The sequence below is a fragment of the Microcaecilia unicolor genome, chromosome 4 (assembly GCF_901765095.1).
Source record: "Microcaecilia unicolor chromosome 4, aMicUni1.1, whole genome shotgun sequence".
Lineage (NCBI taxonomy): Eukaryota > Metazoa > Chordata > Amphibia > Gymnophiona > Siphonopidae > Microcaecilia > Microcaecilia unicolor.
Window position 1 is genome coordinate 322,542,023 of NC_044034.1, and position 27,901 is coordinate 322,569,923.

General features: G+C 43.4%; 2 protein-coding genes across 4 annotated transcripts in view; one reads left to right on the forward strand and one right to left on the reverse strand.

Moving 5' to 3' along the window:
• Window positions 1-6,428, reverse strand: part of BAG4 (BCL2 associated athanogene 4) — a 34,724-nt gene extending 28,296 nt beyond the window's left edge. The window contains exon 1 of one of the 2 annotated variants that reach the window (XM_030201943.1): window positions 5,977-6,428. In XM_030201943.1, the coding sequence (XP_030057803.1) occupies window positions 5,977-6,207 (231 nt within the window). In that variant the 5' untranslated portion in view covers window positions 6,208-6,428. Of the gene's footprint in view, window positions 1-5,937 lie in introns of both variants that reach the window. The other variant, XM_030201942.1, reaches the window with a different exon arrangement.
• A 1,072-nt stretch (window positions 6,429-7,500) lies between these two features.
• The window catches only part of LSM1 (LSM1 homolog, mRNA degradation associated), a 44,440-nt gene continuing 24,039 nt past the window's right edge, over window positions 7,501-27,901 (forward strand). The window contains exons 1-3 of one of the 2 annotated variants that reach the window (XM_030199628.1): window positions 7,501-7,710; window positions 8,738-8,806; window positions 14,797-14,912. In XM_030199628.1, coding sequence (XP_030055488.1) covers window positions 7,665-7,710; window positions 8,738-8,806; window positions 14,797-14,912 — 231 coding nt within the window. In that variant the 5' untranslated portion in view covers window positions 7,501-7,664. The remainder of the gene's footprint in view (window positions 7,711-8,737; window positions 8,807-14,796; window positions 14,913-27,901) is intronic. The other variant, XM_030199629.1, reaches the window with a different exon arrangement.

Consider the following 27,901-nt stretch of genomic DNA (forward strand, 5'->3'; position numbering starts at 1 on the left):
CGCCTACCCTGTTACTTCCTTTGTTTTGAGAGGGGGGGGGGGAATAGAGATTTGGACCCGGGTCTCTCTAAATCACATCTGCAGCACTGGAATGCACGGGGTTTGACTTATGTCCGTGATGTGGTGACTGAAAAAGGTACATTAAAATCTTTTGCAGAGCTCCAACAAGGAGGTTATCTGCAATCTATAGACTGGCTGCATTATACTCAGGTTCAGAATTATGTATCAACATTGGATGCGTCCACCCTGGTAGATGCAGTGGACTCATTAGTGGAAACTTTAATGCTTACATGTACAAAGAAAAAAAAATGTATTTTTTTCAAATCAGTTTGAAGAGCCTTGCCCCTAAGTGGGATTATGAGCAGTTAGCTTGCAGTGGAATGCAGAACTGCTGCTGAGGGGCATGTTATTGATGAAGGACTACGGTTGTTGATGAAACACCTTAAACGACTCACTTGGTCTATAGGTTTACAAGAACAGTACACATTTCTTTTGAGACTTGACTTTTCTCCTTATGGTGTCTATTTGGCTAAAATTGCTGACTCGGCTGCTTGCCCTAAATTTGGGGTTACTCCAACAACTTTGATGCATATGTTCTGAGCAAGTTCGTTCCTTTTGGTGGAACATTTTGACTCATTTTAGTAATCTATTGTTACATAAGGCACTTTTTTGTGGCATGGAGATGTCTTCTGTTTCACTGGTGACAACAAGAGCCACCTTCAATGACTTTCTGGAGGAATTAGCTATTTTATTTGCTGAAACTGGAATGGTTGGATGCCATGTTTGGGTCTCCTAGGGCCTGATGCCAATTTCAACAAACCTGGTCTTACCACATCGAGCCCAGAGTTCTTTATTGAATTTGTGACTTAGAACATATTTTCTGAGGGGTGGGTGAGGGTGGAAAGTGGGAGGGACCTATTATAAGTGCACCAGCTGTTTAGTCCTCTGGGCCATCATGACAGAATAATGCAGTTGACTCAGGTTAGAAATAGTATTTGTTCTTGTGCGGATCGGATATGGTAGCTTTAGGTTTGGGTGGGGGTAGGTAATGTGTTCTTTACCAAAAGGTTGGTCACTTTTTCTGTGTGTTGTACACTATGCATATTCCATTGTTTTCTGTTGTGACTTTAATAAAATATTATACTTAAGGACTCACTCCTGAATGTCCAGATCCATTCCAAGTCAATCTGGGAAAAAAACTGGTTTTAAAATGAAAGGGATTCTAACACCTATGTAATATCTGTTGAGAGAGGCTGGTGGCACCTTATAGACTAACCAGTTTGAGCATGTAACACAGAGCTCGACAAATCCCAGGTGCTAGGTTGCCATGGTGACTAAAATCTGTCTCTGGTGCTTGGGATTTCTGTGACTATTTTTTAAGCTTAATTTTTTTTTCCTGTGGCCACTGCTGCCAGAGCAGGAACTTCCTCCTCCCTGTACTGCATGGCTCTGTGAGAGTCTTAGCCACGCAATATAAAATCTCTCAATTTGGTCTCAAGTCTCACGAGACCAACATGAGCCTTCCAGCACTAGTAGCTTGCATACAGATGCTCAAAATTCTGGTTATACTAAACAGCTTTAGAAAAATACTGCCACAACAGTGCAGCAAAGAAACTCCCTAATGCTCAACGCTAATGACATGCAAATTTAGGCATGTTGTTAGCGTTGAGCATTAGGGAGTTCGGCCGGAGGACAGTGTCTGGCGCATGCACACACAGCTCTTCAGCAGATGCCCAGAACCCAAGAGGGGAGGAGGAGGAAGAGGTGCCAGTTGCAAGAGCTATACAAAAAGGCAAGCCTTTCCTGCATACTCTCTGCTGAAAGCTTGAGGCTTTGCAAAAAAATATGAGACTCCAACCCCCCCGCCCCCCCCCCCCCAAAAAAAAACAACAACCAAAAAAAAAAAAAAAACAAACTTATGGGCAAATCAAGACAGTGAGAGAAATACATTCAGGCACCACAGGTAACATCTTTAGCTACCAATCCAAATAAATGTATATTTTGCTGAAGGCATATAGGCGCCCATGGAGGCAAACCTTGTGGGAGATTTCATCTGTGCAACCTCTGGGCATAAGATGCTCATTGTAAAACACTGATTTTTTTTTTTTTGCATAATAATGCATTTGCTCCTATTCCTCCCAGCAGACAGACCTTGCCACCGGCGTAGGGGTTTCAACGGCAAGAGCACCATTGTTTAGTGAACTGTCCACTGAGCACTGGGGAGGAATAGGGAGTGAATAAATTATCATGCATTTGCATGCTCATTGCGACGGGAGTATACAATCTAATTTTTTCATGTGCTCGTTGGCTCTCAGCATTGTGTGGTAGCAAATGCAGGCGCTAGTCCAGTGCTAATGGCCTCCAGCACCTACATTTGCTTTTGAGCATCGGGACCTAAGACTCATGCAGAGTCACATGGTGCAGGAAGGAAAGGTTTCTGCTCCAGCAGTGGGCACGGAGAATAGGGTGAAGATCAGTACAGTTCTGATGGTGAAGGAGGTGAGGGAGAAAAGAGGAGGGATGCTGAATGGGTTGCCGGGGCAGGGGAGTAGGCAGGGATTGGCTATTTTACTGGATGGTGAGGGCTAGCTGATTTTAAGGGAGAAGGGAGATGATGGGACAGGAGAAAGAGACAAGTAAGGAGGAATGGGTTAAGAGAGGCTGGGTGATGAGGGGAGCAAGAGGTGGGGGGGGGGGGAGGAACAGAGAGAAGCTGGGAAGGGGCTGCTTGCTGTATTTTTGATAGTGGCCTTCAGGGGTGCATTAAAGCTGTTTTTACTGGAATGGATGAGAAGACTGTCTTAATAATCAGGTCCTAAAGGAACTGTAGTAGACCTCCTCCACTTCCATTTCCTCAAGTCCATTGAGACAATAGGGAGGTGGAGGGGGGGGGGGGGGAAGGAGGAGGTCTCAGCTTCTGGCTCATTTCTAAATCCTAAGAAAATCTGCCAAAGCCTGATGTATTCAGACTGCAAATGATGGTTAACAATAGATTTTACATTTCTATAACTTTCTCTCTGAAATGTGGTTGATTTGGATAAAAGAAAAGAATCTATATGTAGAGACTGATACAAAATCCAAACTTTTAAGAGCTGTGCGTCTTACATTCACAGGAGGAGCATAAAAAAGGAACATAACAATGGTGGTCAGTAAAGGAAAATCAAACTGGCAAATTAGAATAGTGAAACAAACTTAAATAAAGGAATGTTATCTCACCTTTCACCAGGGAGCATCAGGGACCACCACTTTAGGTATAAATGATCAGGCAGATGTCATGTGTACTTGCTCTTAGCAATCGGGATTCCAACAGATAAAAATGTGCCTGCAAACATGGTTCATTTTAAATGTGGAAGCTACCTCTGGAATTAAAATGCAAAGCCCCAGGGCAACATAGTAAGAATCCAGGGTGTTATAATTACAAATGTGTATATATGAGTAATGGTTCAGTTCTGCTGGACTATAAATCTTCTTAAAGGCAAACTGGTTGACTTAAAATTGCAGATGCACAAGATGGACTGCACTGGAAGAGACTTACTATGGACACCCTTGTCATGGCCACCACAGTGCCTGTGGGACTGTCCCACCAACTAAGGAAGCACCCTGTTCGTTCTACAGTGTTGATTTGTATACACAAATGTTCACACACACATACATTTTCATGCATACAGCTTTAAGTTATGCACAAAAAAAAAGTGGGAAGTGGACCAATGACTTCAGGACGTCGAGACTATGATGGTGTGTAAAAGAGTATACTTTATTGTAGACTGGACACACTACTGTGTTTCGGCCACAGGCCTGTCTCAGGAGTCTTGAATGGCGTAAAAAGAATTTGTATATTTGTTTATCTTGAACGATACACAAAGTGGTATAACCAAGAAGTGTCCAATACTTTTAACACCCCAAAAATCATCTAACTCAAGTATAGTAGAATAACAAATTGCCTCTAGATGATTTCTTGGAGTTAAAAGTATTGGACACTTCTTGGTTATACCACTTTGTGTATCGTTCAAGATAAACAAATATACACATTCTTTTTACTTCATTCAAGACTCCTGAGGCAGGCCTGTGGCCGAAACACAGTACTGTGTCCAGTCTACAATAAAGTATACTCTTTTACACACCATCATAGTCTCGACGTCCTGAAGTCATTGGTCCACTTCCCACTTCTTTTTGTGCATCTATAACCCCGTGGGATTTAGTGTTCATCCACTCAGTGGAGAGCCTGCCCCTACAGTTTTAAGTTATAACATCTTTCCTGTATGTGAATAAGGTGGTCCACAGTTTACCAAATTTTCAGCAGTGACTTAGAGCTGGCTTCTGTAAAGTAAATGCACTACATCGTGGAGAAATGAAACTTCTTTACCACCAATGCAGACAGTACCTTAAAAGGTTCAAATGAATGAAAAGCGTCCTTCTCTAATATTATACTGATTAGGAGCATAAATGAGAAAGCTCAAGGACAGATTCTTCAGTTTTCCTCCCTCAAGATTTATGAAAAATGATGCATATGTGGGGGGGGGGGGGGGGGGGGGAATGGATAGACAGATCTGTTGAGGAAAGATAGAAACAGAGAAAAATTAAGACAGAAAAACACCATATGGCCTATCAAGTCTGGCCATCCATGCCATCTACTCTCCTTATCACTCCCTTAGAGATCCTATGTACTTGTCCCAAGCTCTCTTGGGTTCAGATATTGTTTTCATCTCCACCACTTCCACTGGGAGACTGTTCCATGAATTCCGTGAAGTATTTCCTCAGGTTACTTCCAAGTCTATCCTCTTTTACCTTCATCCTTTGCCCCCCCCCCCCCCTTGTTCCACAGCTTCCTGTCAACTGAGACTCACCACATAGATTTTTAATCATCTCCCCTCTCCCACCTTTCTTCCAAAGAATACATATTGAGATCTTTAAGTCTGCTCTCATATGCTCTATGGTGAAGACTACCGACCATTTTAGTAGCTGCCCTCTGGACCAACTCCATCCTGTTTATACCTTTTTAATGTGCAGTCTCCAGACTTGTACACAATATTCTAAACGAGGTCTCAGCAGAGTCCTATAGAGTAAGAGAACAAACTTCCTAGCTGAAGAATCCTTGTGGGTACAATGGATGGCCTCAGTTCAAAATTATATGTAATTTTGCAGTAACATCAATTCAGCTCTCCACTAAAGAGAGATCCTATGGCCATTCCAACCAAGGTCACTGCTAATACAAATTATTATTTGGGCCAGAATAGTCACAATAAAACTTCTGTTCACACTTTAAAAGAATATATTACTTAAAAAGGCATAAAGAGAGTAAATTACACCCTGCAACAGAACCCTAAAAACAAAGGGTGGGGAAGTACGAATTACCCACTCGGAGTTACAGGTACAACCCTGGCTGCCCTTCTGTATAGACTGGATGGGCCATGCTCTTTATCTACCATGATTTACTATATCATGTCAACTGTCATCAAGCAGCCCTGGAGGTGACTTACACATTACCCTCCAGGGTTCCCAAATCTGTCTTGGTGGCCCCCAGTCAGTTGTATATTATAGTTTATTATATTAGACTGTACATTGCTTTGCTGTTATGGGCAGCTTAGCTAATGATTAAGCTAAACTTTTCAGAATAGCCAACATGAACATGCAGAAAAAGGTATACAGTACAGTATATGTATGCAGAGACCCGGTATAGGCAAATCTCTCATATATATCTAGTATGAAAATCAGACTTGCTTCAGGATCACTAAAACAAGTTTGATAAGCCTTGCATTATCTGCCGGTAGGGTTGCTACTTTACCACAGGTCAGCCAAACCAGTTAGATCCTTTTTTTTTGTCACGGCAAATACGTAGATTTCTCTTAAGGAAATCAATCCATGCACACCATGGCACTGAACCATAACTAGGTTCCACCTGGTCTGCTAACTCTACAGGCTGATGCAGAGATTACTGACCTTCCCAGCCATCGGGCCCGGGAAGATGAAGGGCATTACCTGCCGGCCGCCAGCCCGAGGCTGCGCAGGCCATTCCTGGCCCATCTCTTGGGAATAGTAGTAACCCGGCGACCAGGTTTCCTGCCCGCGTGGGCTCCTCTCCATCTTCCACGTTGGCTCGAGCAGCGCTTCTTGTCCCACCATGTCGCCATAGTAACGACCATACCCAGGACCACCGCCGCCGCCGCCATCGCCTCCACCACCTCCACCGAGCTTCCGTAGGGCAGACATATGGATCGCCCAGACTTCGTTCTACAGCCTCCCACTCTGCCTCCGAGGCTCTCACGGAAGCAAAGCGGGCCCCACCTGGGGGGCCCGCCCACTTTAACTCCCCAATCGACCTGACATCTATAGCCTTCTACTGTACACCACCCAACAAGCAAGGAGGTTAGCTTAGCTTTCAGAGGAAGGAAATGACTACCGGGAAGCCCTGACGCAATGCTCCACTGAGCCAATTGTTGCCTCTTGTTTTCAGTCAGGCACCGCCTAGCTAGAAAAATTTTAACCAGCCAATCACTGAACCCGCGAAGGAGGCAGTGCTAGAGAGGTCAGAGCAAGGAGGTTGGATATCAGAACCCAAGCGTGGGCAGTGCCGGATTTCTTAAAGGGCTAGCTGCAGTATGAAAACCAAGGAGGTTTAAGAGACCAGAGGCAAACCAATGCTTCCCAGTATTATCAAGTATACAAACCTCCTTGATATATTTTTTGTAGCTCTTCAATTTTATAAGGTAGCTATTTCTTAACAAATTATACACATGCAATGAATGATTCAGCTACCCTACGTATAAATTTAATCAACTGTCTGTATATCAAATATGTTGGATTACATTCTTATTACAAACGGTATTTTGCTATGCATATTAAAAAAATATATACATAGCAAAATAGTAGATTTGTATCTAATGAAAAGTTTCTCATCTTGGTAGTAATGTGATACAGTAAAATAAATAAATAACTACATTCATGACAACCTCTACTTGATTGTTTTGAACATACTGAGACAGCACTTTAAGACAAACATATTGAAAGAAAGGAAATTCAATAAAAGATCGCCGTGATCCAATTTATCACCATTAATTTAAATTGAATAAGTAAGACACAGTGTAATTATCAATTGTGTGCCTCCTGTAAGAAAAATGGATCTGTTTCATAAACCTGGAGTGCCACTCTTTTTCTCATTGCTTGATTCTCATTGTATTGTACTTTTTAAAAATATATTTTTATTTTAAATGTGAACTATAAAAAAAAACATCAATTGCTTTAGATTTCATCGCATAGTTGACACTCCAAGCAATAGGTCTAGCCTTGCTACCTCACCCTCAGTCCAACCGAACAGGTTGATTCGGTCGTTGTCTTTCCGCATTACACACGCATTAATGTATTTATTCTATTCCTAAGAGAGTAGAGGTACACCTGTGTGCATACAATGGAGCACAACCAGAACTGTTTGGCTGATTTGGGGGGTGAGATAAGTCAAACCTCCTTGATAAATCTCCTCCTGGCCATACTTCACACTTCCTCTTACGTCACTGTGAGAATTAGCAGCAGCGTTCACTCCGGTCGGAGGGGAGCGGAAGTGGTGGGTCGTAAAGATGGTGGCGCTTCCGCTCGGTGGGGCTGGAGATCACCTGTGATGAGGAGCCGGCAATCTTGCAGTGAGTGTGCCGGAGGGAAGCACCAGCTGAGCAATGAATTATATGCCGGGAACGGCTAGCCTTATTGAGGACATTGACAGTGAGTGTGGGAGTTCCCTTGTCTCTCTATTTGTGTTTTCTGCTTAGTTCTTCGGACCTTCTTCATGTCCCCCCCCTCCCGGGGGCCTCTCTAACGCTTATTTTTAGTCCTGGGTTTTCCTTGTGTAGTAGGAGTTCCCTTAGTGCCGGGTCTCACGGAACCTTATAGATTCCTTTGACTCTGTCTGGTCTACTTTTCTTTTGTACTTTGTGCTCAGTAATGTCCCGGAGCACAATTCATATTGAGTGGGTTTCTTAGTTTAGCAGTTTCCTGAGGATTCTGGTCTTCTGAATTAGTAGTTTCGTTGGCAGGCCTGGGTACACTGGCTGGATTCATGGAGTGTGCTACAGTGTGGGAAAAGGTGTGAAAATGTTGCTTCTGTCTTCACTTTTCCCTCCATGAACAATTTTTTGGTCGAAATTCAATTTATAAGTACATGAAAACCCACTTTTTTTGAAGGCACCAGTTGTGTTTGAGAGAAAAAGTGCGGTTACTTACCTATAACGGGGATTCTCCGTGACAACAGGATTCGTGCTTGTCCGTGGATAACATCTGTTAGGTTAAACAAAGACATATTTTTTCCATTTCCAATCTCCAAAGATTTGACATCATCCCAAGTGCCTTTCTATGAAGGGTTAGGACACTGCCATGCATTTGCCCTGTTTATTTTCCCAAGTAGTAATTAAGAATGAGAGTGCCTCTAGAAGCCTGCAGAGTACAGCAATTTAATGTAATAAAGACCACAGCATGTGTATGCTGTGACCAAATTAAATCAAGTAAACCCCCCCCCCCCTTACAAAAGGGTAGTGTCATTACCGCACCAGCAGCCACTAATCTCACTTTGTAAAAAAAGGGGGGGGGTAGTGTATTTGTTTCTTTAATGTTATATTTAGTGCATAAGTTATCTGTTAGTAGATACCACTTGTGTATGTATTTAATTACTTTGCTAGGCTCTTTTTTTATGCTTTTACTAATGCTTTTGTTTTTCTTTAACTACTGATGATTACTTACTGATTGCTTCTTTCAGAAAAACACTTGGTGCTCCTTCGAGATGGAAGAACCCTGATAGGATATCTAAGAAGTATAGACCAGTTTGGTATGTTTTGAAAAAAAAGACTTTTTAAAAAAAATCTTGTTCATTAAATTATCTAATCAATTAGTTTAATATTGTTAAATCATTAGATTTAGTCTTGCCTTTTTTGTATAGTGCATACACATTTGCCTTTCCTTTTTTATTTCAGTGGTTTCAGATAACTTTATTGTTATGACAGTTACATGTGTTCCAAATAGATACATTTTCAGAATGGGTAGGGGTACCCTTGCCACACTACAAAACTGTGAAATCTAGGCATCTAATTCCACAACTTGCACTAGAATTTAGCAAATATCAAAACTTTTAACACAGTGCTTGTTTTATGCTGTATGCTAAAACTTTCCGCTCAGTAGGCAGCGGTGGCCAAAAATGCAAACTGGATGCTAGGAATTATTAGAAAAGGGATGGTGAATAAGACCAAAAATACTACAATTTTTATTTATTTATTTTTGTTACATTTGTACCCTGCACTTTCCCACTCATGGCAGGCTCAATGCGGCTTACATGGGTAAATGGAGGGTTAAGTCAGTGACTTGCCCAGAGTCACAAGGAGCTGCCTGTTCCTGAAGTGGGAATCAAACTCAGTTCCCCAGGACCAAAGTCCACCACCCTAACCACTAGGCCAGTTCCCCAGGACCAAAGTCCACCACCCTAACCACTAGGCCACTCCTCCACTCCATGGTACGACCTCACCTTGAGTACTGCATTCAGTTCTGGTTGCTGTATCTCAAAAAAGGTATAGCAGAATTAGAAAAGAGCGACCAAAATGATAAAAGCGATGGGACTCCTTTCATATGAGGAAAGGCCTAAGAGGTTAGGGCTCTTCAGCATGGAAAAGAGACAGATGAGGGGGACATATGATTAAGGTCTACTCGTTCTACACCACTCAGGATTTTGTAGAAGTGAATTATTTTGGGGGTTTTTTTTTCCTCTCGTTTCAAAAGTACAAAGACCAGGGGACACTCAAAGTTACATGGAAATACTTTTAAAACCAATATGAGGAAATATTTTTTCACTCAACTAATGGTTAAGCTTTGGAACTCTTTGCCGGAGAATGTAGTAGCACTGGTTAGCATATCTGCATTTAAAAAAGGTTTGGACAAGTTCCTGGAGAAAACATCTGTAGTCAGCTATTGAGACAGACATTGGGAAGCTACTGCTTGCCCAGAGATTGGGTAACCATGGAATGTTGCGACTATATGGGTTTCTGCCAGGTACTAGTAACCTGGCTTGGCCACTGTTGGAAACAGGATACTGGGCTAGATGGACCATTTGTCTGACCCAGTATGGCTATTCTTATGTTCTTGTACATCATGAACAGAGAATTGGGAAGACATCATGTAACCATGTAATTTATCTTGTCTGTGCAAGCAACCGTTCAAATAAAATGTGCTTTTTCCCTGCAGAAATGCTAAATGGCTTATGTGCCATGATGACTTTGGGAGTTGGGAATGGGATCAGGAACGTAGAAGGGTTGTTTCTAACAGTGTGAAGTTTTTATGTGAGGATATTCCTTTTCTGTTCTCAAGAATTTCTGCATACATTTTGCACTTTTTTTTTAAATTATTATTGCTAGGGTAAATTCAGCCATTAGGGGGCACCAGAAACTGTGCTGCAAGAGGATCTTTAGTCACAAAAATTCAAAGATTAGTGGAAGCATAACCTTTGTGTTAATATACTCCCCTCCTTCCCTCTCCCCATGCTCTTTCTTTCCTTTTTGATGCGTTGAAGTTATTTTCTTACTCCTTCTTAGCTTTTGGTACACAGCCTTGTTGAGACTGTTAAAAGGCTGTTTATCAAATACAATAAACATAAACATGTTTGATTTGACAAGAATGGGGGCTGCCAGAATGATTGGCAAACTAGGATTTCTAACTTTTTTTTTTTTTTTTTCATATTATCTAACAAAAGCTTGGTAAACCACATCTGGGTCAGTTTAGCAGGCTACAAGTAGGACCTGGTAGGCTGGATGCTCAGGCCACAGTCTTATTAGCATGGATAGCTATTTAGATTGCTACAGACTTGGCAGTTAAGCCACTGTGGCGGCGTCCTAGCATTTTGCCTTTGTGTTATATGTTGCCCATTCGCTGGCATTGGTGGTATAGACCTTTTTTGTTGATGAATTTTGGCACTACATACAGTATTGCAGATTTCAGAGATTTTACATTGTGGGTTTCTTGGTGCCTTCATAAGACTTTGATTTGTTACTTCTGTGTGGAAGTAAGTCTCATCCTCTGCTTCCTGTGGTGTGTCTAAGCATGGGAAGAAACAGGTGCAGGGTATGAAAAAAGGGAGGTTTGTATGCCCACTTGCTGGAGATGGTGACATACAAATTAGAGAATTTAAAAATCTTTTGGATAAACTGTGATATCCTACAGTCGATCACACCTTGTTTGGCTGAGAATTAGGCAATATCTTTAACTGTATGGTCGGATATAACTGGGCAGATTGGGTGGGTAGATTTGTTTGTTTTTGCTGTTATTTACTATTCTATATATTTTAAGCATTTATAGCCCACCCATCTCCATCAGTTCAAGGTGGTGAACATTAAATCATAAATAATCAGATAAAGCATAAAATTACAGTAATCAAAACTAATATTCAGGAAGCTTCAATAAGATGCATATTTATAAAACATTTATATGTACGTTTGTTATGGATGGAAGGACAATTGTTAAATACAGTAATAAGCTGCAAATCTTGTAAACCTGAGGGCATTGTATAAGTTAACATTGTGTATATTGTGTTCTGATATAACAAGAAGGGACATAAGTCCAGTAATGCAGCATGGAAAGAAACCTTTTTAAAATGGTTTGGACAAGTTCCTGGAGGAAAAGTCTATAAACCCATTATTAGCTTCATAAGATTGGAAAAGCCATTGTTCAGTACGGAGTGGATCTACTCCTTGGGATCCTGCCAGATATTTGTGTCCTGGGTTGGCTTGATGGAATTTGTCTGGCCAGTATGGCACATCTTATATTCTGATACTGAAACCAAATAAGGGAGTGAGTATAATACAAAATTCAACATACAACTTAACTCCACTTTAAGACAATATTGTATTCCAAGAAATATTAATAAGGAAAGAGCCTTTTCATTAGTGTTTTAAGTACTTTAACTTGAATTTGTTTGAATTAATACCGTTAATCTTTATTTGATATACTGCCACAGAGAGCAATACCATCATAGCGGTTTACAACATATTAATAAAAGGAGAAAACACAAGGAAAGAACTACAAATTAGATAGGAAAACAGCTAGAGAGTTGCAATGCTCCACAAGGGGGTAGCTGGGGGTGAGAGAGACTAGGCTACGTTCTCCAACATAGGCCTCCAAAGGCCTGGAGAAGCAGGGAGGGAACACCAAGGAGAGAGTCAGCTGGTGGTCTCAAATACTTACCTAAATAAGTGGGTTTTAAGAGTCCCCTTAGTCTTGGTGGGAAGGCAGCTTGCATATGTTAAAGGGTGGGGGCCTGAAATATTAAATATTGATTTCTGGAAGATGTTTGGAAAAAATTGTATGAAAGGAAGGGACAGAAGATGTTGCTGGGAGAATAGGGAGTCAGATAGGTAAGAGTTGGAGGTTGACACGAGTTACAAATTCTATGAATCAATATAAAAATGTAAAAATCAATGATTGTAATAGGGAGCCAATCCTCCTGCCAAAGAATATGGATAATATGATCATTTTTATGTCTACCAGTAATCAGTTTAACAGCTACGTTACGGACAAGCTACAAGCATCTAATTTCTCGTTGTCCAAGACCCTTAAATAGTGCATTGCAGTAATCTAGGCACAAAGCACTAGTACATATACCAGTATATGGAGTGCTCCAGGTTCTAGAAAAGGGCAAAGGGACCAAATCTGGCGTAGTCTTGTAAAAACATTTGCGTACGGTAACAGATAAGGGAGTAAAAAATAAAACTGCCATCAATAATAAACCCTAGAATCTTAATGGAATCTGAAATGAAAATGTGGGTCCCTGAGAGGGTAACGGGGTCCAAGGGAAGTGGTAGAACCAGAGGATATAAATTGAGGTTGCCGGGTGGTAAACTTGGAGTAACATCAGGAAATACTTTTCCATGGAGAAGGGTGGTGAATACCTGGAATTCCCTCCTGGTCAGAGACAAAAACTGATGGAATTCAAAAATGCATGAGATAAACAGAGGTTCCCTATTGGAAAGAGGATGGAATCAAAACAAAACTGAGCAGTGCTTATACAGCACCTCCAGTAGCTGAGAAGTAAGGCCAGTGCTGGGCAAACATCTACAGCCTACGTCTCGAAAATGGCAGACAGATCAGGATCAAGCATGCATATTTTTATAGCATTCATATCATATGCTGTGAGTGTTGGTGTGTATCTCAGAGGTGAGGGGAACATTTTAATGTTAAAATTAGCAGATAAAATGTTGATAGAAATTCTGCTTAGAACATTGGTGATAGTGTAGAATATACATTTTTAAAATAAAAAGCAACATTGTTGGTTCAAACATTGATAAGGAAAATGCAGGCAAAATACAGAACCACTGTTTCAAGATTGCATCATATATATAACTGCCTTTCTGTGTCTGGCATTGTTGTGAATTGTACCACAAAACTGTAGAAAGATGTCGTATTTTGGCTGAATTTAAAGTTGAGTGATTTATAAACGAGGAGGAACTGCAATCCCAATGGAGGCTTGCTGTTTCGCTACAGCTTCTTCAGGGGAAAGTGTGAGAGAAAACAAACATGGAACACAGAATTGTGAGCACAGTATGTTAAGAGTACAGTGAGGTTGGCCATCCCCTAAAGAAGCTGTAGCGAAACAGCAGGCCTCCATTGTGATTGCAGTGCCTTGCAAGATAAGTGCTCATGGTATTTTTAAAGGTGTTTAATGTGGTTCACAGCATATTAACACACATCCTAATAGGTGCAGCATTAAAGGGAAAATGAGGAAAAAAAACTTTTTTTTTTTTTTTTTTTGAAACCTATAAATGAAAAAGGTTCATTAAAGGCAGCTGATAAAAAAGGTCACGAGAATTTCCAAGTGACCATATAGATGTTGGCCACTGACTACTGAAGTATTTTTCCTCCAGTTTTAAATTGCTCAGGGTTAAATTCAGTTACAACAGTGCATCTTTCTACAGTTTTGCTGGTGCAATTGTGTGTTTGCCCTGCAGTTCCATTCTTTTGGTAGATTTAGTTGTGGTGAATTACCAGCTGCCCTGTTTGTGATGCCAATGTTCACTCATGAAGGTGTGTAACCTGCACAGGATGGCAGGTGTGGCTCTGGCTGACTTCATTGGCAGACTGGATGGACTATGCAGATCTTTACTTGCTGTCATTTACTATGTTACATTTTATAGTGCTATCATACAGTCATGTTCTATAATAACACATTTGGTGTGCACCAAATGAAAGTAGATTGGAGCTCATAGCAGAGACAGTGATGTACTGGGACTTGCTGAATCCTTTGAATTTTCTTTTGAACAGTGAATCCTAGAAGTGAGGCATGTAATTGAGACCACTCTTACCAGCAAACATTTCATCTACACTCATTTTGTTACTGTTTACTTTGTAAAAGTTGGTCTTCTTTCCTTGTTGCACTATTGATCCAGGTACTACTTTTGCTCAGGTATTCTTTTTCTGATGCTACTGCCATGTATGAAAGAACATTTTGGTAAAATGATTTGTCACCCAAGGCAATTAAAATCATTTTGTTGATGTCTGCCTTCTTTTAATTTTAGTAATATAAATGTTTCACCACGTGAAGTGACGTAAACAACTTGGTACATTTATTATCCTATAGTCTTGATTCTTGAATTTGTTTATATACAGTCTGAAAGAATATGGTTTAATATGAAATCAAGGCACACAAGATGGCTTTATGATCTGTTCTGCCTCATCTACTTTTTTTCATTGACATAAATGCAGATTGTGTATTGAATGAGGAAACTTGCATTTAATTCTTTTATTTTACCTTTGTCCTTTTAACTTTGTTTGGGAAAATGACAGCTAACCTGGTGCTGCATCAGACGGTTGAGCGCATTCATGTCGGCAAAAAGTATGGTGACATTCCCCGTGGGATATTTGTTGTTAGAGGAGAAAACGTGGTTCTGCTCGGAGAAATAGTAAGTAGAGTGGAGTCTGCCCACATGCATGCTGCATCCCAGCAACTTAACCGCAAAGTAAAAACAGGAATGCAGCAGAAATATTATACACAGAAATAGTTCCCGTGGCTGGAGATTTATTAGAGTCATAAAAAGCACAGTGTTATCTTACTTGCAAATGGAAGCTAGTTATGTTAATGTAGTCTCAGTAGTGGTGGTTGCTTCAGTGCTATATTAAATCTGAGAATAAGTAAAACAAATGAATGACTTGTTAATGATAAAATTATTCAGAGAAGTTAAAACACCAGCAGTTTGCAAAGATTTGCAGAATGATCTTGCGAGACTGGAACTGGGCCTTTAAATGGTAGATGAAATTTAATGTAGACAAGTAAAAATTAATGCACATTGGCGAAACTAATCCTAACCTTACATATACAGTGTTGACTTGCACATTAGGAGTTACTCAGGAAAAGGGTCTTGGAGTCATTGTGGTCAATATAATGAAGCCCTTAGCTCAGTGTGTGGCAGTAGTTGAAAAAAACAAATAGAATTACTCAGTAAGGAATAGGAAATGTATGAAATTATAATGTCCCTGTGTAGATCGTGAACACATTTAGCATCATGTGCAGATGGTCTTGATACAAAAAAAAACAAGATGTAGCAGAACTGAAAAGGGCAACCAAAATGATAAAGGGTATAGAATGGCACCTTTATGGAGAGAGGCTGTAGAGCCCTAACTTGTTTAGCCTGAAAAAGATACCTGAAAGCAAATGATAGAGGCTTTTAAAATCATGTGGGGTGGAACCAAGTTATCAAGGATGGCTTTCAATTAGTACTAAGAGTAGGGGAAACTCTATGAAACTAGGTGACTGAGAGTAGATTTAAAACAAATTTAAGAAAGCATTTGGTCTGTCTCTACACAGTTAAGATGTGGAAGTTGTTGCTGTAGGATATGGTCAATATTCATAATATAGCAGAGTTTCATTAAGGTTTGGACCAGTTCCTGGAGGACAGGTCCATTAACAATTATTAGCCATGTAGACTTTGGGATTCCCCACTTCTATCTTTTGGGAGTGAGCATCAAGGAAAGAATTGTGCCGTTTAGATCTGCTGGGTATTTCCAGGTGACGCAGAGTGGTTCCTGTTAAAGGCAAGATGCTGGGCTCGATAGACTTTTGATTTTGCACAGCAGTACTGATGAGTAATAATACATGAACTTTGCTTTATTTCCTGAGGATAAATATGATATCGCCAGGAGCTAAGCTTAGTATTGTAAATAATTGTTTAATCTTATAAAAAGGTGGTGAAAAAGAAAGGACATTGGACCAACATCCTCAAAAAATCACTCAAAGGTTTGCTTTTCTTTCATTGGACCTTTCAAAAACTAAACTGACAATTTTATAATCTTCAACAGTCTCAAAATCTTTCAACATAAAATCTATAAATTTTTTAAGGAAATGTTCATAGGACTTAGCTTCATTGTCTTGAAATGCCAGGTTGAGGTAGACTTATGTTAGATTTTGAGACGAAGGTTGTGAGTGACAATTTTGTTTTTTAAAGGTCCAATGAAAGAACTTTTTTTGTGAACATTTTGAAGGTTTTGGTATGAGGTCCTTTTCTATTTTAATAGGAATTATTTAGAATACTAAGGAGCTCTTTTACTAAAATGTTCTAAAATATGGGTTAGTTTGTTGTAATGTGGGACGACCCCCTTCCCCCCCCCCCCCCCCCCCGCACTGAGCCCATATGTAAGGTGTCAGTATTTTAAGGATTTTTCAGGTCCTGTGCTAATTTTTCTATTAGCATACTGGACTTGCAAAATATTACATGGGAGCACTTACCATCTCTTGTTTAGGGGGCTCTTGTGTTCCTGTGTCAACCCTGCATTATCCAGTTAGCACATGCTAAGCAGAGCATGCTAGCTAGATAATTCTTCCATGCCCATTCTCTGCCCATGACGTACCCCCTCCTGAAACAATTAGAAAAAAATAATGCATGGTTAATGTGTTTTGAGGTAATTTTAGTGTCTGCTGACAAGCAAGTGTTTTGCAGTAAGCCTCTTTTTCCCTGCATTAAACATGCATTAACGCTTAACATGGTTTAGTAAAAGGGCCCCTATGCTTGGTCAGTTGGTGATATATTTGTCCTCGGGAAATGAAGCAAAATGTACTTATTAGGGCTGCATTTTGATTAAAATTTTTAATTGTGATTAACTGCGCAATTAAAATGTTTAAATACATGATTAAAGGTGGGCCATAGCCAGCAGCCCATTTGAGAGGGGGAGGCACATGGGTGGACTGGGCACACATTTCCTCCCCTCCCCCTCCATTAGGTATCATGCTGAAGCCTCATTAATTGAAGAAATTCAGTCAAAAGCGGCCCCCTTCCTTTTTGTACTTAGGAGCGAGGAAGTCAGCGTGGTGCCTCCAGCTGCCACTCCACGAGCGTGCTCAGTTCCATGCATGAACTTGGAATGCAAGATTGGTTGCTGGAGGCATTCCACTCGCTGGCTTGTTACTGAGGAAGGGGGTGACTTAGGCAGTGGACTTCTTCAGCTGGTCGAGCTTCATCAACCCCACCACCCCTCCCTCAGTTTGGTTTATCTCACGGTTTCCCCCTTCCTCTGCATAATCCACAACCTCTTAGTCCTTTTTTCGGTTCTCTCTTGAGCCCCCTGCACGTCCACCCCTGCAGTAATGTCTGAATGCATCCTGCACCGGACCTTTCCCTCTGATCTGGCTACCCCTTCTGACAACTTCCTGTTTGCAGAAGGGGTGGGATGGGTCCCGGCTTGCAGTTACAAAGGGTACTGTGTGGGGGGGGGGGGGGTGTGGAAGAGAGAATGATTAAATATCTCAAAGATATAGTGGAATTAGAAAAGGTGCAGAGAAGGGTGACGAAAGGGGATGGGATGACTTCCGTATGAGGAAAGGCTAAAGCGGCTAGGGCTCTTCAGCTTGGAGAAAAGGCGGCTGAGGGGAGATAAGATAGAGGTCTATAAAATAATGAGTGGAGTGGAACGGGTAGATGTGAAGTGTCTGTTTACGCTTTCCAAAAATACTAGGACTAGGGGACTTATGATGAAGCTACAATGTAGTAAATTTAAAATGAATCTGAGAAAATATTTTTTCACTCAACGTGTAATTAAACTCTGGAATTTGTTGCCAGAGAATGTGGTAAAGGCAGTTAGCTTAACAAAGTTTTAAAAAGGTCCATAGACCATTATTAAATGGACTTGGGGAGAATCCACTATTTCTGGGAATAGATGTATAAAGCAAACAGAGGGTATACAGCATACATAGAAATATACAAACAAAAAAAGGAGCAACACTGGGCCTTCAAGACTGAGACAACAGGAGTATTTTATTGACAAATGACCCGATACGGGCCGTGTTTCGGCATTAACGCCTGCCTCAGGAGTCAGGGTTTGGTTGCAAAGTGTACAAGATGTATATATGTCCAATGCCTCTGAAAATGAATGACTGAAAATCTTTAAAACCAAGCGTTCCTGTCGAAAAAGACAGCTGCAATGTAGAAAATAAACTCCTGTGTAAGCCTTGTTTTTTACAAAAATAAGCTCCTCCCCAGCATTATTTAAAATCCTATCTAAGTGACGTATGAGGTCTGCCACCTTCGCACCAGGCAGGCAAGTCAACAGACGATCCTCACGTCCACCAGCCTAATGATTGAATCACCAACTACAACAGTTGTCCTAACCCTTCCCTCCTGGGCAGCACTTGGAGACATATCCTCAGTGCGAGAGGGTAGTACATCCCCAGGTGGGCAGGTCCTGGCTACAGGATTACTTCCTACTTCACCAGGGTGATGCTTTCCATCTAGGAGACTCCCCCCCCCCCCCCCCCCCCCCCTCCTTCCTCCAAGGTAGCAAAGAGGCTACCAGACTGGAGGTGGGGCTTCTCTACAAAATCCCTGTAGGTCTCCTCTATGTACCTCTCTTGTCTGTCTCAGCTCCACCCAAGTCTGCTACTCTAGCCTCAAGAGAACGGACACATTCTCCGAGAGCTAGGAGCTCTTTGCATCGGGCACACACATATAACCGCTCACCAACTGGGAGATAAGCATACATGTGACACTCAATGCAAAAGACTGGATAGCACCCCTCTCGCTGCTGGACTGCTGACTCCATCTTAGTATTTTTGAGTTTTTCAATAATTTAAAACTTGAAAAAGTATTAAGGATATTAGCCTAATATAAAAATGTCTTTTAGCTTGTATGGTATATTATGTGATTTATTGTTTCCTTCTTAGATGGTAATGAAATGTATATAAGACTCTGTAAGAGCACTCTTTCCTTGTTATCCTAATTACAATAACTGCTAAAGGCTGTTAATGCTGTGGTACAAAGTTTGAGTTTTAAAACTAAGGGGAAAAGACTATGGAGATTAGTTGATAAAATTTGCTTTTTTATATTTTTATTCTGCCTAACACTAACCTACAATTCCTCCTTTAAACCTCAATCTTTAAATTCCCAAAGCACAAAGCAAAATAGTGTTCACTTACCAGAGAAATGTCCTCTTCTCTCAGAATTCCTCCCTTTCCTGTCCAAGATATTTGAACGTGCTGTTCACCACTGTTGTCTTGACTTTCTTTCTTCTCAAGCTATTCTTGATCCACTTCATTCTGGCTTTCGCCCTCTTCTTTCAACTGAAACAGCACTTGCTAAAGTGTCCAATGACCTGTTCCTGGCCAGATCCAAAGGCCTGTATTCTATCCTCATCCTTCTCTATCTGCTGCTTTTGACACTGTTGATCACAGCCTACTCCTTGATACGCTGTCCTCACTTGGATTTCAGGGTTCTGTTTTTTCCTGGTTTTCTTCTCATCTCGCCCATCGTACTTTTAGTGTATACTCTGGTGGATCCTCCTCCACTTCTATCCCACTGTCAGTTGGCGTACTTCAGGGATCTGTCCTAGGACCTCTTCTTTTCTCCATCTATACTTATTCCCTTGGTACTCATCTTATCCCATGGTTTTCAGTATCATCTTTACTGTCCTTATTTAGATTGTAAGCTCTTTTGAGCAGGGACCGTCTTTTCTTCATGTTCAACTGTGAAGCGCTGCGTACGACTGGTAGTGCTATAGAAATGATTTGTAGTAGTATCTGTCAGGTTCAGAGCCCGCGGGGCCAGGCTCTGGAGCAAACGTGAGCCCTTGGGCTGCTGCTGAGGAGCGACAGCAGCAGGCAAAACCTACCAACCAACACTGGGCAAGCACACCGGCAGGGACTGCAGGCACTGCCCAGCGAACCGGAACACATGGACTGGAATCCCCTGGACTGGAACACTGGACTGCAATTCCCCGGACCGGAGGATACAGGACTGGAACACCGGACTGGGCACACCGGACTGGTCCACACAGCTTCACCTGCACTTAGCTACTAAGCCCCCTAGGAGTTGAGCTCCTGGGTTTGAGTAGCCGGCAGGACTTAATGGATACCGGATGACACAGGGACCAGGACTGGAAACAGAAGTACTCCTAAACCTAAACTGATCTACATGCTCCCAAGCCCTAAACCAGCAGGAGTGTTCCTAACAGTAAACTGACAAAAGGACTTCCTAAGCCCTATACTAAACAGGAGCTCCTAAGCCCTGCTCAAGAAAGGGACTTCTTAAGCCCTAAACTAACAGAGCAGGGAACTACACACAAAGCTAACACAGGTGCTACTAAGCACCAAGCTACAAGCAGAGCTCTACACTAATAAGCTAAACACAAAACTACCAAGCTACCTAAGCACTGCTCTAGCAAGCTAGATACAACTAACAAGGTGCTTCCTAAGCACTACTCTGGCAAGCAACCAGAAGAGCTCCTAGCACTAAAAGGGAAGACAGGGGAGCCACAAGGAAAAAGCAGGGAAGCTAACACATAAGCCAAAAGTGCTTCTAAAGCACCAAACACCAACAGCAAAGACTGCAATGCTCCCAATAGCACAAACACCAGAAGTACTTCTAACAGCAAACTCTGCAGTGTTCCTAACAACACCAAACCCTGAAGTACTTCTATCAGCAACAGAGCTTCCAAAGCTCTATACACAGCAATGCTTCCAAAACCAAGAGGGAAAAGCAGGGGAACCCTAAGGGAAAAGCAGGAAAGCTAAACACACAGTCACCAGTGCACACTGCACTAACACTAACCTGGACCTTAGCAAAAACAAGCAGGGAAACTAGACACAAAGTCAGAAGTGCACACTGCACCACCCTACCTAAAGCAAACACCACCGTTGCAAAGGCTCTGAAGGAAACACCACTTCCTTATCGAGGCCCTCCCTGATGCTGTCACACTCCCTAGACCTAGACAAAAGCACACTGACCCAGAGAGGCCCAACCCACACCAATGCAACACTGTGAAGCACTTGAAGCCAGTACACCCAAAGAGAGGTAGAGCTAACTCAGTCCACCCACACAGCTGTAGTAAAGTGAAACAATTAACCCCATGCTGCTGGAAGCTGCCAACACAGAGACAGAGCCAGCTCAGAAAGGACAGAGAAAAGAAACAGAAGCCAGCTAAGAAGCTGACCCCCAGGAAAGAGGTAAGTTTGAGAGGGGTTCTGACCCCAATCATAACAGTATCTTTACACAGATGACTCCCAGATCTACCTCTCCACACCAGAAATCTCAGCAGGAATCCAGGCCAAAGTATCAGCCTGCCTGTCTGACATTGCTCTCTGGATGTCTCAGGGCCATCTGAAACTAAACATGACCAAGACTGAGCTTATCATCTTTCCCCCTAAACCAACCTCTCCTCTTCTCCCATTCTCGGTTTCTGTGGATAACACTCTCATCCTCCCTGTCTCATCAGCTCGTAACCTTGGGGTCATCTTAGACTTCTCTCTCTCTCGCTCCTTCTCTACACATATTCAGCAGACTGCTAAAACCTGTCGTTTCTTTCTCTATAATATCACCAAAATTTGCCCTTTCCTTTCTGAACACACTACCAGAACCCTTATGCACACTCATCACCTCTCACAGACTATTGCAACTTGCTTCTCACAGGTCTCCCACTTAGCCATCTCTCTCCTGTTCAATCTGTTCAAATTTCTGCTGCACGACTTATAGTCCGCCTGTGTCACTATGCTCATATTAGCCCTCTCCTCGAGTCACTTCACTGGCTCCCCATCTGTTTCCGCATACAGTTCAAACTCCTCTTATTGGCTTATAAGTGCATTCACTCTGCAGCTCCTCAGTACCTCTCCACTCTCCCTACAGTCCTCCCCAGGAACTCTATTCACTGGGTAAATCTCTCTTATCTGTACCCTTCTCTTCCACCGCTAACTCCAGACTCCGTTTCTTTTATCTTGCTGCACCATATGCCTAGAATAGATTTCCTGAGCCGGTACGTCAAGCTTCATCTCTGGCCATTTTCAAATCTAGGCTAAAAGCTCACCTTTTTTGATGCTGCTTTTAACTCCTAACCCTTACTCGTTCGGTACCCTTATTTTATCATCCCCACCTTAGTAATTGCCTTATCTCTTATTTGTCCTGTTTGTCCTAATTAGATTGTAAGGTCTGTCGAACAGGGACTGTCTCTTCATGTTCACGCTGCATACTTCTAGTAGTGCTATAGAAATTAGTAGTAGAGGGCGTGATCCGGTGCCCCCCTCTGCTTCTTGATGTAATACATTGCAACCTGATTGTCTGTTTGAACGAGAATAATTTGATGTGACAGCTGATCTATGAAAACCTTCAGAGTGTTCCAGTCTGCTCAAAGCTCCAGGAGGTTGATCTGAAGATGAATTTTCCGGAGGGACCAAGTTCCTTGAGTGTGAAATACCATCGACATGAGCTCCCCATCCCAGGAGAGATGCACCTGTCAGTGCTTTTTGTGGCTGAGGAATTTAGAATGGAAGTCCCAGAGTCAAACTGGATTGAACTGTCCACCACTCAAGAGAGCAAAAAAGCTCTGGGGACACTTGGATGACATCTTCCAGGTTTCCTGTGGCTTGATACCACTGAGAAGCCAGGGTCCATTGAGCTGGTCTCATGTGAAGACGTGTGATGAGTGTAACGTACACCATGGAGGCCATGTGGCCAAGCAATCTCAACATCTGCCGTGCTGTGACCTGCCGAGAGGCTCGTACCTTGGACGCAAGACTAGATCATCTGCTCTGGCCTCCGGGAGATAGGCTCGAATCTTCTGTGGGTCAAGCAGGGCTCCTATGAATTCCAATTTCTGGACAGGGTAGTAGCTCTAGCACCCAAATAGTCATTCGCATGGACTCCCGAGCACTGTCCCCTGAGGTGCTCTTCATTAGCCAATTGTCGAGAAATGGGAACACATGGACTCCCAGTCTGCGTAGCGATGCCAACACTTAGTGAAAACCCTGGGAGCTGATTCAAGGCTAAAAGGCAACACACAGTACTGAAAGTGATGTGTTCCCAGCCGAAATCGAAGATACTTCCGGAATTATCGGGATACGAGTATGTGTCCTTTTAAGTCCAGACAGAATAGCCAATCGTTTTCATGAATCACTGGGAGAAGGGTGCCCAGGGAAACCATCCTGAACTTTTCTCGGATGAGAAATTTGTTCAGGGCCCTTAGGTCTAGGATGGGAGACATCCCCCCCCCTTTCTTTTTTTGCACAAGTAAGCACCTGGAATAGAATCTCTGCTCTTCTTTCCCTGGTGGAAAGGGTTCAACCTCATTGGCCTTCAGAAGAGTGGAGAGTTCCTCTGCAAGTCTGCAAGTACCTGCCTGTGCTCAGAACTGAATGAATGAGCTCTAGGTGGGCAATTTGGAGGTTTGGAATGCCAACTAAGGGTGTATCCGAGACAGACTATTTGGACAACCCACCGGTCATAGGTTATGAGAGGCCATCTTTGGTGGAAACATTTTAACCTCCCCCCAACCGGCAATTCGTCCAGACACTTCTACTGTGGCTATGCTCTGCTGGAGCCAGTCCAGAACTTGTCCCTTGCTTTGACTGGGGAGCAGCAGGGGCCTTAGATGCATGATGTTGATGAGAACGAGCGCGCTGGGGGTGAGCCGGAGTGTACCTACACCTAGAGTAGTAGTAGTAGGGACCACTCCTTGACTTGTCAAAAAAAACTCCTAGATGAGGAGGTAGATGCAGAAGGCGTCTGGTGGGAGAGAGAAGAGATGGTATCATTGTGTGTGTTGATCTGGTCAGCGACCTCCTCAACCTTCTCTCCAAAAAGATTATCCACCCCCCCCCCCCCCCCCCCCAGCAAGCAGCATCTGCCAACCTCTGCTGAACAGAATGTACCAAGTCAGAAACACGCAGCCATGAGAGTCTGCACATTGCTATGCTCTGAGCAGAGATCCTGGATACCACATCAAAAGTGTTGTAAGTGCCCCTGGCCAAGAACTTGCGACATGCCTTCTGCTGCTTGACCAACTGGTGAAAAGGCACGGCCTGCTCCAGAGGGAGCGTATCGTCCAAGTCAGACAGCTGTCTCACCAAGTTTTGTAAGTAAACGCTCCTGAAGAGCTGGTATGATTGAATGCGGGAGATCAGGCGACCCTCAGGGGGAGGAATGCTGGCTTCGGCCTAACCCCTGGTAAGCCTTTCCTCAGCTGAGAGGTACCCACCTCTACCACCGGCTGCCTTTCAGGTGCTGTGGAGGACTTGCAGCTCATCTGCATATCCTTACAGCCTTCTCCGGGGTGACACCCAGGCCCACCCCGATCCACTCAGGGCCTCCGCTCTAGGTGCCCAGCGCTCCCACCAGGTGCTGTGGAGGACTTGCAGCCCTTCTGCATTTCCTCACAGCTGTATCCGGGGTGACTCCAGTTCCACCCCGATCTTCCCAGGGCCTTCTCTCCAAGTGCACAGAGTTTCCAGGTGCTTTTTGGCTAGGATCAGGCGACCCTCAGGGGGAGGAATGCTGGCTTCGGCCTAACCCCTGGTAAGCCTTTCCTCAGCTGAGGTACCCACCTCTACCACCGGCTGCCTTTCAGGTGCTGTGGAGGACTTGCAGCTCATCTGCATATCCTTACAGCCTTCTCCGGGGTGACACCCAGGCCCACCCCGATCCACTCAGAGCCTCCGCTCTAGGTGCCGCGCGCCTGCATTTTTCTCTTTGTATCTAATCTTTTTCCAGTTGCTAAAGTACCTTAATTGTTTATGGCCCCTATTCACATTCTCTTCCTAGCTCTGTCCCTTCCTAATCTTTTCCCTCACCCCCTACCTCTCCCCGCTACAGGAACTCACTTCCCATCCATTGACTTCATCACCTCACCTTCTCTCCTACCCTCTTCCTCCCTCTTGGCTTTTAATCTCCGTCTCTTTCTTCCCTCCATTTTGCCTTCCCCATTCCACCTAAATACCTCTCGCCTTCGACGCCTTCGTGGCCACACCTCTCCTACTCTCCTCCGCTCTCTTTTACTCCTTCTCTTACTCTCAGCTGGTGACATCAATCCCAATCCTGGCCCTCCTCACCAACTATTATCCAAACTCTACAGATCTCACCGTGACCTCTCTAACCTCATCTCTATTCCTCTACTCCCCTCCTCTTCTCTGCCCTTCTCTTGCGCCCTATGGAATGCCCGCTCTATCTGTAACAAACTCCCCTATATCCAGGACCTCTTTATCTCGCGTCACCTCCATCTGCTCGCCATAACAGAAACCTGGCTCTGCCCTGATGACTCTGCTTCAGTCGCAGCCCTGTGCCATGGTGGTTATATATTTTCACATACTCCTCGCCCTGCTGGCCGTGGGGGCGGTGTTGGACTACTTCTCTCTCCCTCCTCTAGATTTCAACCCCTTCTTCCACCTCAATCTCACTGTTTTTCCTCCTTTGAAGTCCACTCTATCCGCCTTTTCTCTCCTCTGCCTCTTCGAATAGCGGTCATTTATCGTCCCCCTGATAAGTCCCTTTCATCCTTTCTCAGTGACTTTGACGCCTGGCTTGCCTTCTTCCATGATCCTTCCTCCCCCTCTCTCATCCTTGGTGACTTTAATATTCCTGCTAATGATCCTTCCAACTCTTATATTTCCAAGTTACTCGCTTTAATGTCGTCCTTTAATCTCCAACTATGCTTCACCTCCCCCACTCATCAAAATGGTCACTGTCTTGATCTCATCTTCTCCTCCAACTGTTCACCTTCTAGTTTCCTTGCCTCTGATCATCATCTTATAACTTTCACACTTAAATCTCCTCCCTCCCAGTCCCGTCCTATCCTATCTAATTTATCTAGGAATCTTCACGATATTGACCCTTCATCTCTATCCTCGCATGTTTCAAACCTCCTCTCTACTGTGGCACCATCCACGTCTGTCAACGAGGCTGTTTCTTCTTACAACAATACTCTATCCTCTGCCTTAGACACTCTTGCACCTTTGATGACCCGCCCTGTAAGGCGTACAAAACCCCAACCTTGGCTGACTTCTAATATCCGCTACCTACGTTCCTGTACCCGCTCCGCCGAACGCCTCTGGCGGAAATCTCGGGCCCTTGCTGATTTCTTACACTTTAAGTTCATGCTGACCACCTTCCAATCTGCTCTTTTACGTGCCAAACAGGATTATTATATCCAACTGACCAACTCTCTTGGCTCTAATCCTCGACTTCTCTTCACCACATTGAACTCTCTCCTCAAGGTGCCCCCTCCCCCAACTCCCCCTTCATTATCTCCTCAGACCCTTGCTGAATTCTTTCACAACAAGGTTCAAAAGATAAACCTTGCTTTCTCTACCTCACCAGCTCTCCCTCCACTAGTCCGTTCCCCTCTCTCTCCTTCCCCTCATTCCCTTTCCTCCTTTCCTGAAGTTACTATTGAGGAAACTATACTTCTCCTTTCTTCCTCAAAATGTACCACCTGTTCCTCTGATCCCATTCCCACCCACCTTCTTAATGCCATCTCTCCTACTCTTATTCCTTTTATCTGTCACATTCTCAACCTCTCACTTTCCACTGCGACTGTCCCTGCTGCCTTTAAACATGCTGTGGTCACACCTCTCCTTAAGAAGCCTTCACTTGACCCTACTTGTCCCTCTAATTACCGACCCATCTCCCTCCTTCCTTTTCTCTCCAAATTACTTGAGCGTGCTGTTCACCGCCGCTGCCTTGATTTTCTCTCCTCACATGCTATTCTTGACCCATTACAATCTGGTTTTTGCCCTCTCCACTCAACCGAAACTGTGCTTACTAAAGTCTCCAATGACCTATTACTGGCTAAATCCAGAGGTCAATATTCCATCCTCATTCTTCTTGATCTTTCCGCTGCTTTTGACACTGTTGATCACAGCATACTTCTAGATACCCTGTCCTCACTTGGATTCCAGGGCTCTGTCCTTTCCTGGTTCTCTTTCTACCTCTCCCGCCGCACCTTTAGTGTTCACTCTGGTGGATCCTCTTCTACTTCTATCCCTCTGCCTGTCGGCGTACCTCAGGGTTCTGTTCTTGGTCCCCTCCTCTTTTCTATCTACACTTCTTCCCTTGGTTCATTAATCTCATCCCATGGCTTTTCCTACCATCTCTATGCTGATGACTCCCAAATCTACCTTTCTACCCCTGATATCTCACCTTGCATCCAAACCAAAGTTTCAGCGTGCTTGTCTGACATTGCTGCCTGGATGTCTCAACGCCACCTGAAATTAAATATGACCAAAACCGAGCTTCTCATTTTCCCCCCCAAACCCACCTCCCCGCTCCCCCCGTTTTCTATTTCTGTTGATGGCTCTCTCATTCTCCCTGTCTCCTCAGCTCGAAACCTTGGGGTCATCTTTGACTCTTCTCTCTCCTTCTCTGCTCATATCCAGCAGACCGCCAAGACCTGTCGTTTCTTTCTTTACAACATCCGTAAAATCCGCCCCTTTCTTTCCGAGCACTCTACCAAAACCCTCATCCACACCCTTGTCACCTCTCGTTTAGACTACTGCAATCTGCTTCTTGCTGGCCTCCCACTTAGTCACCTCTCCCCTCTCCAGTCGGTTCAAAACTCTGCTGCCCGTCTCATCTTCCGCCAGGGTCGCTTTACTCATACTACCCCTCTCCTCAAGACCCTTCACTGGCTCCCTATCCGTTTTCGCATC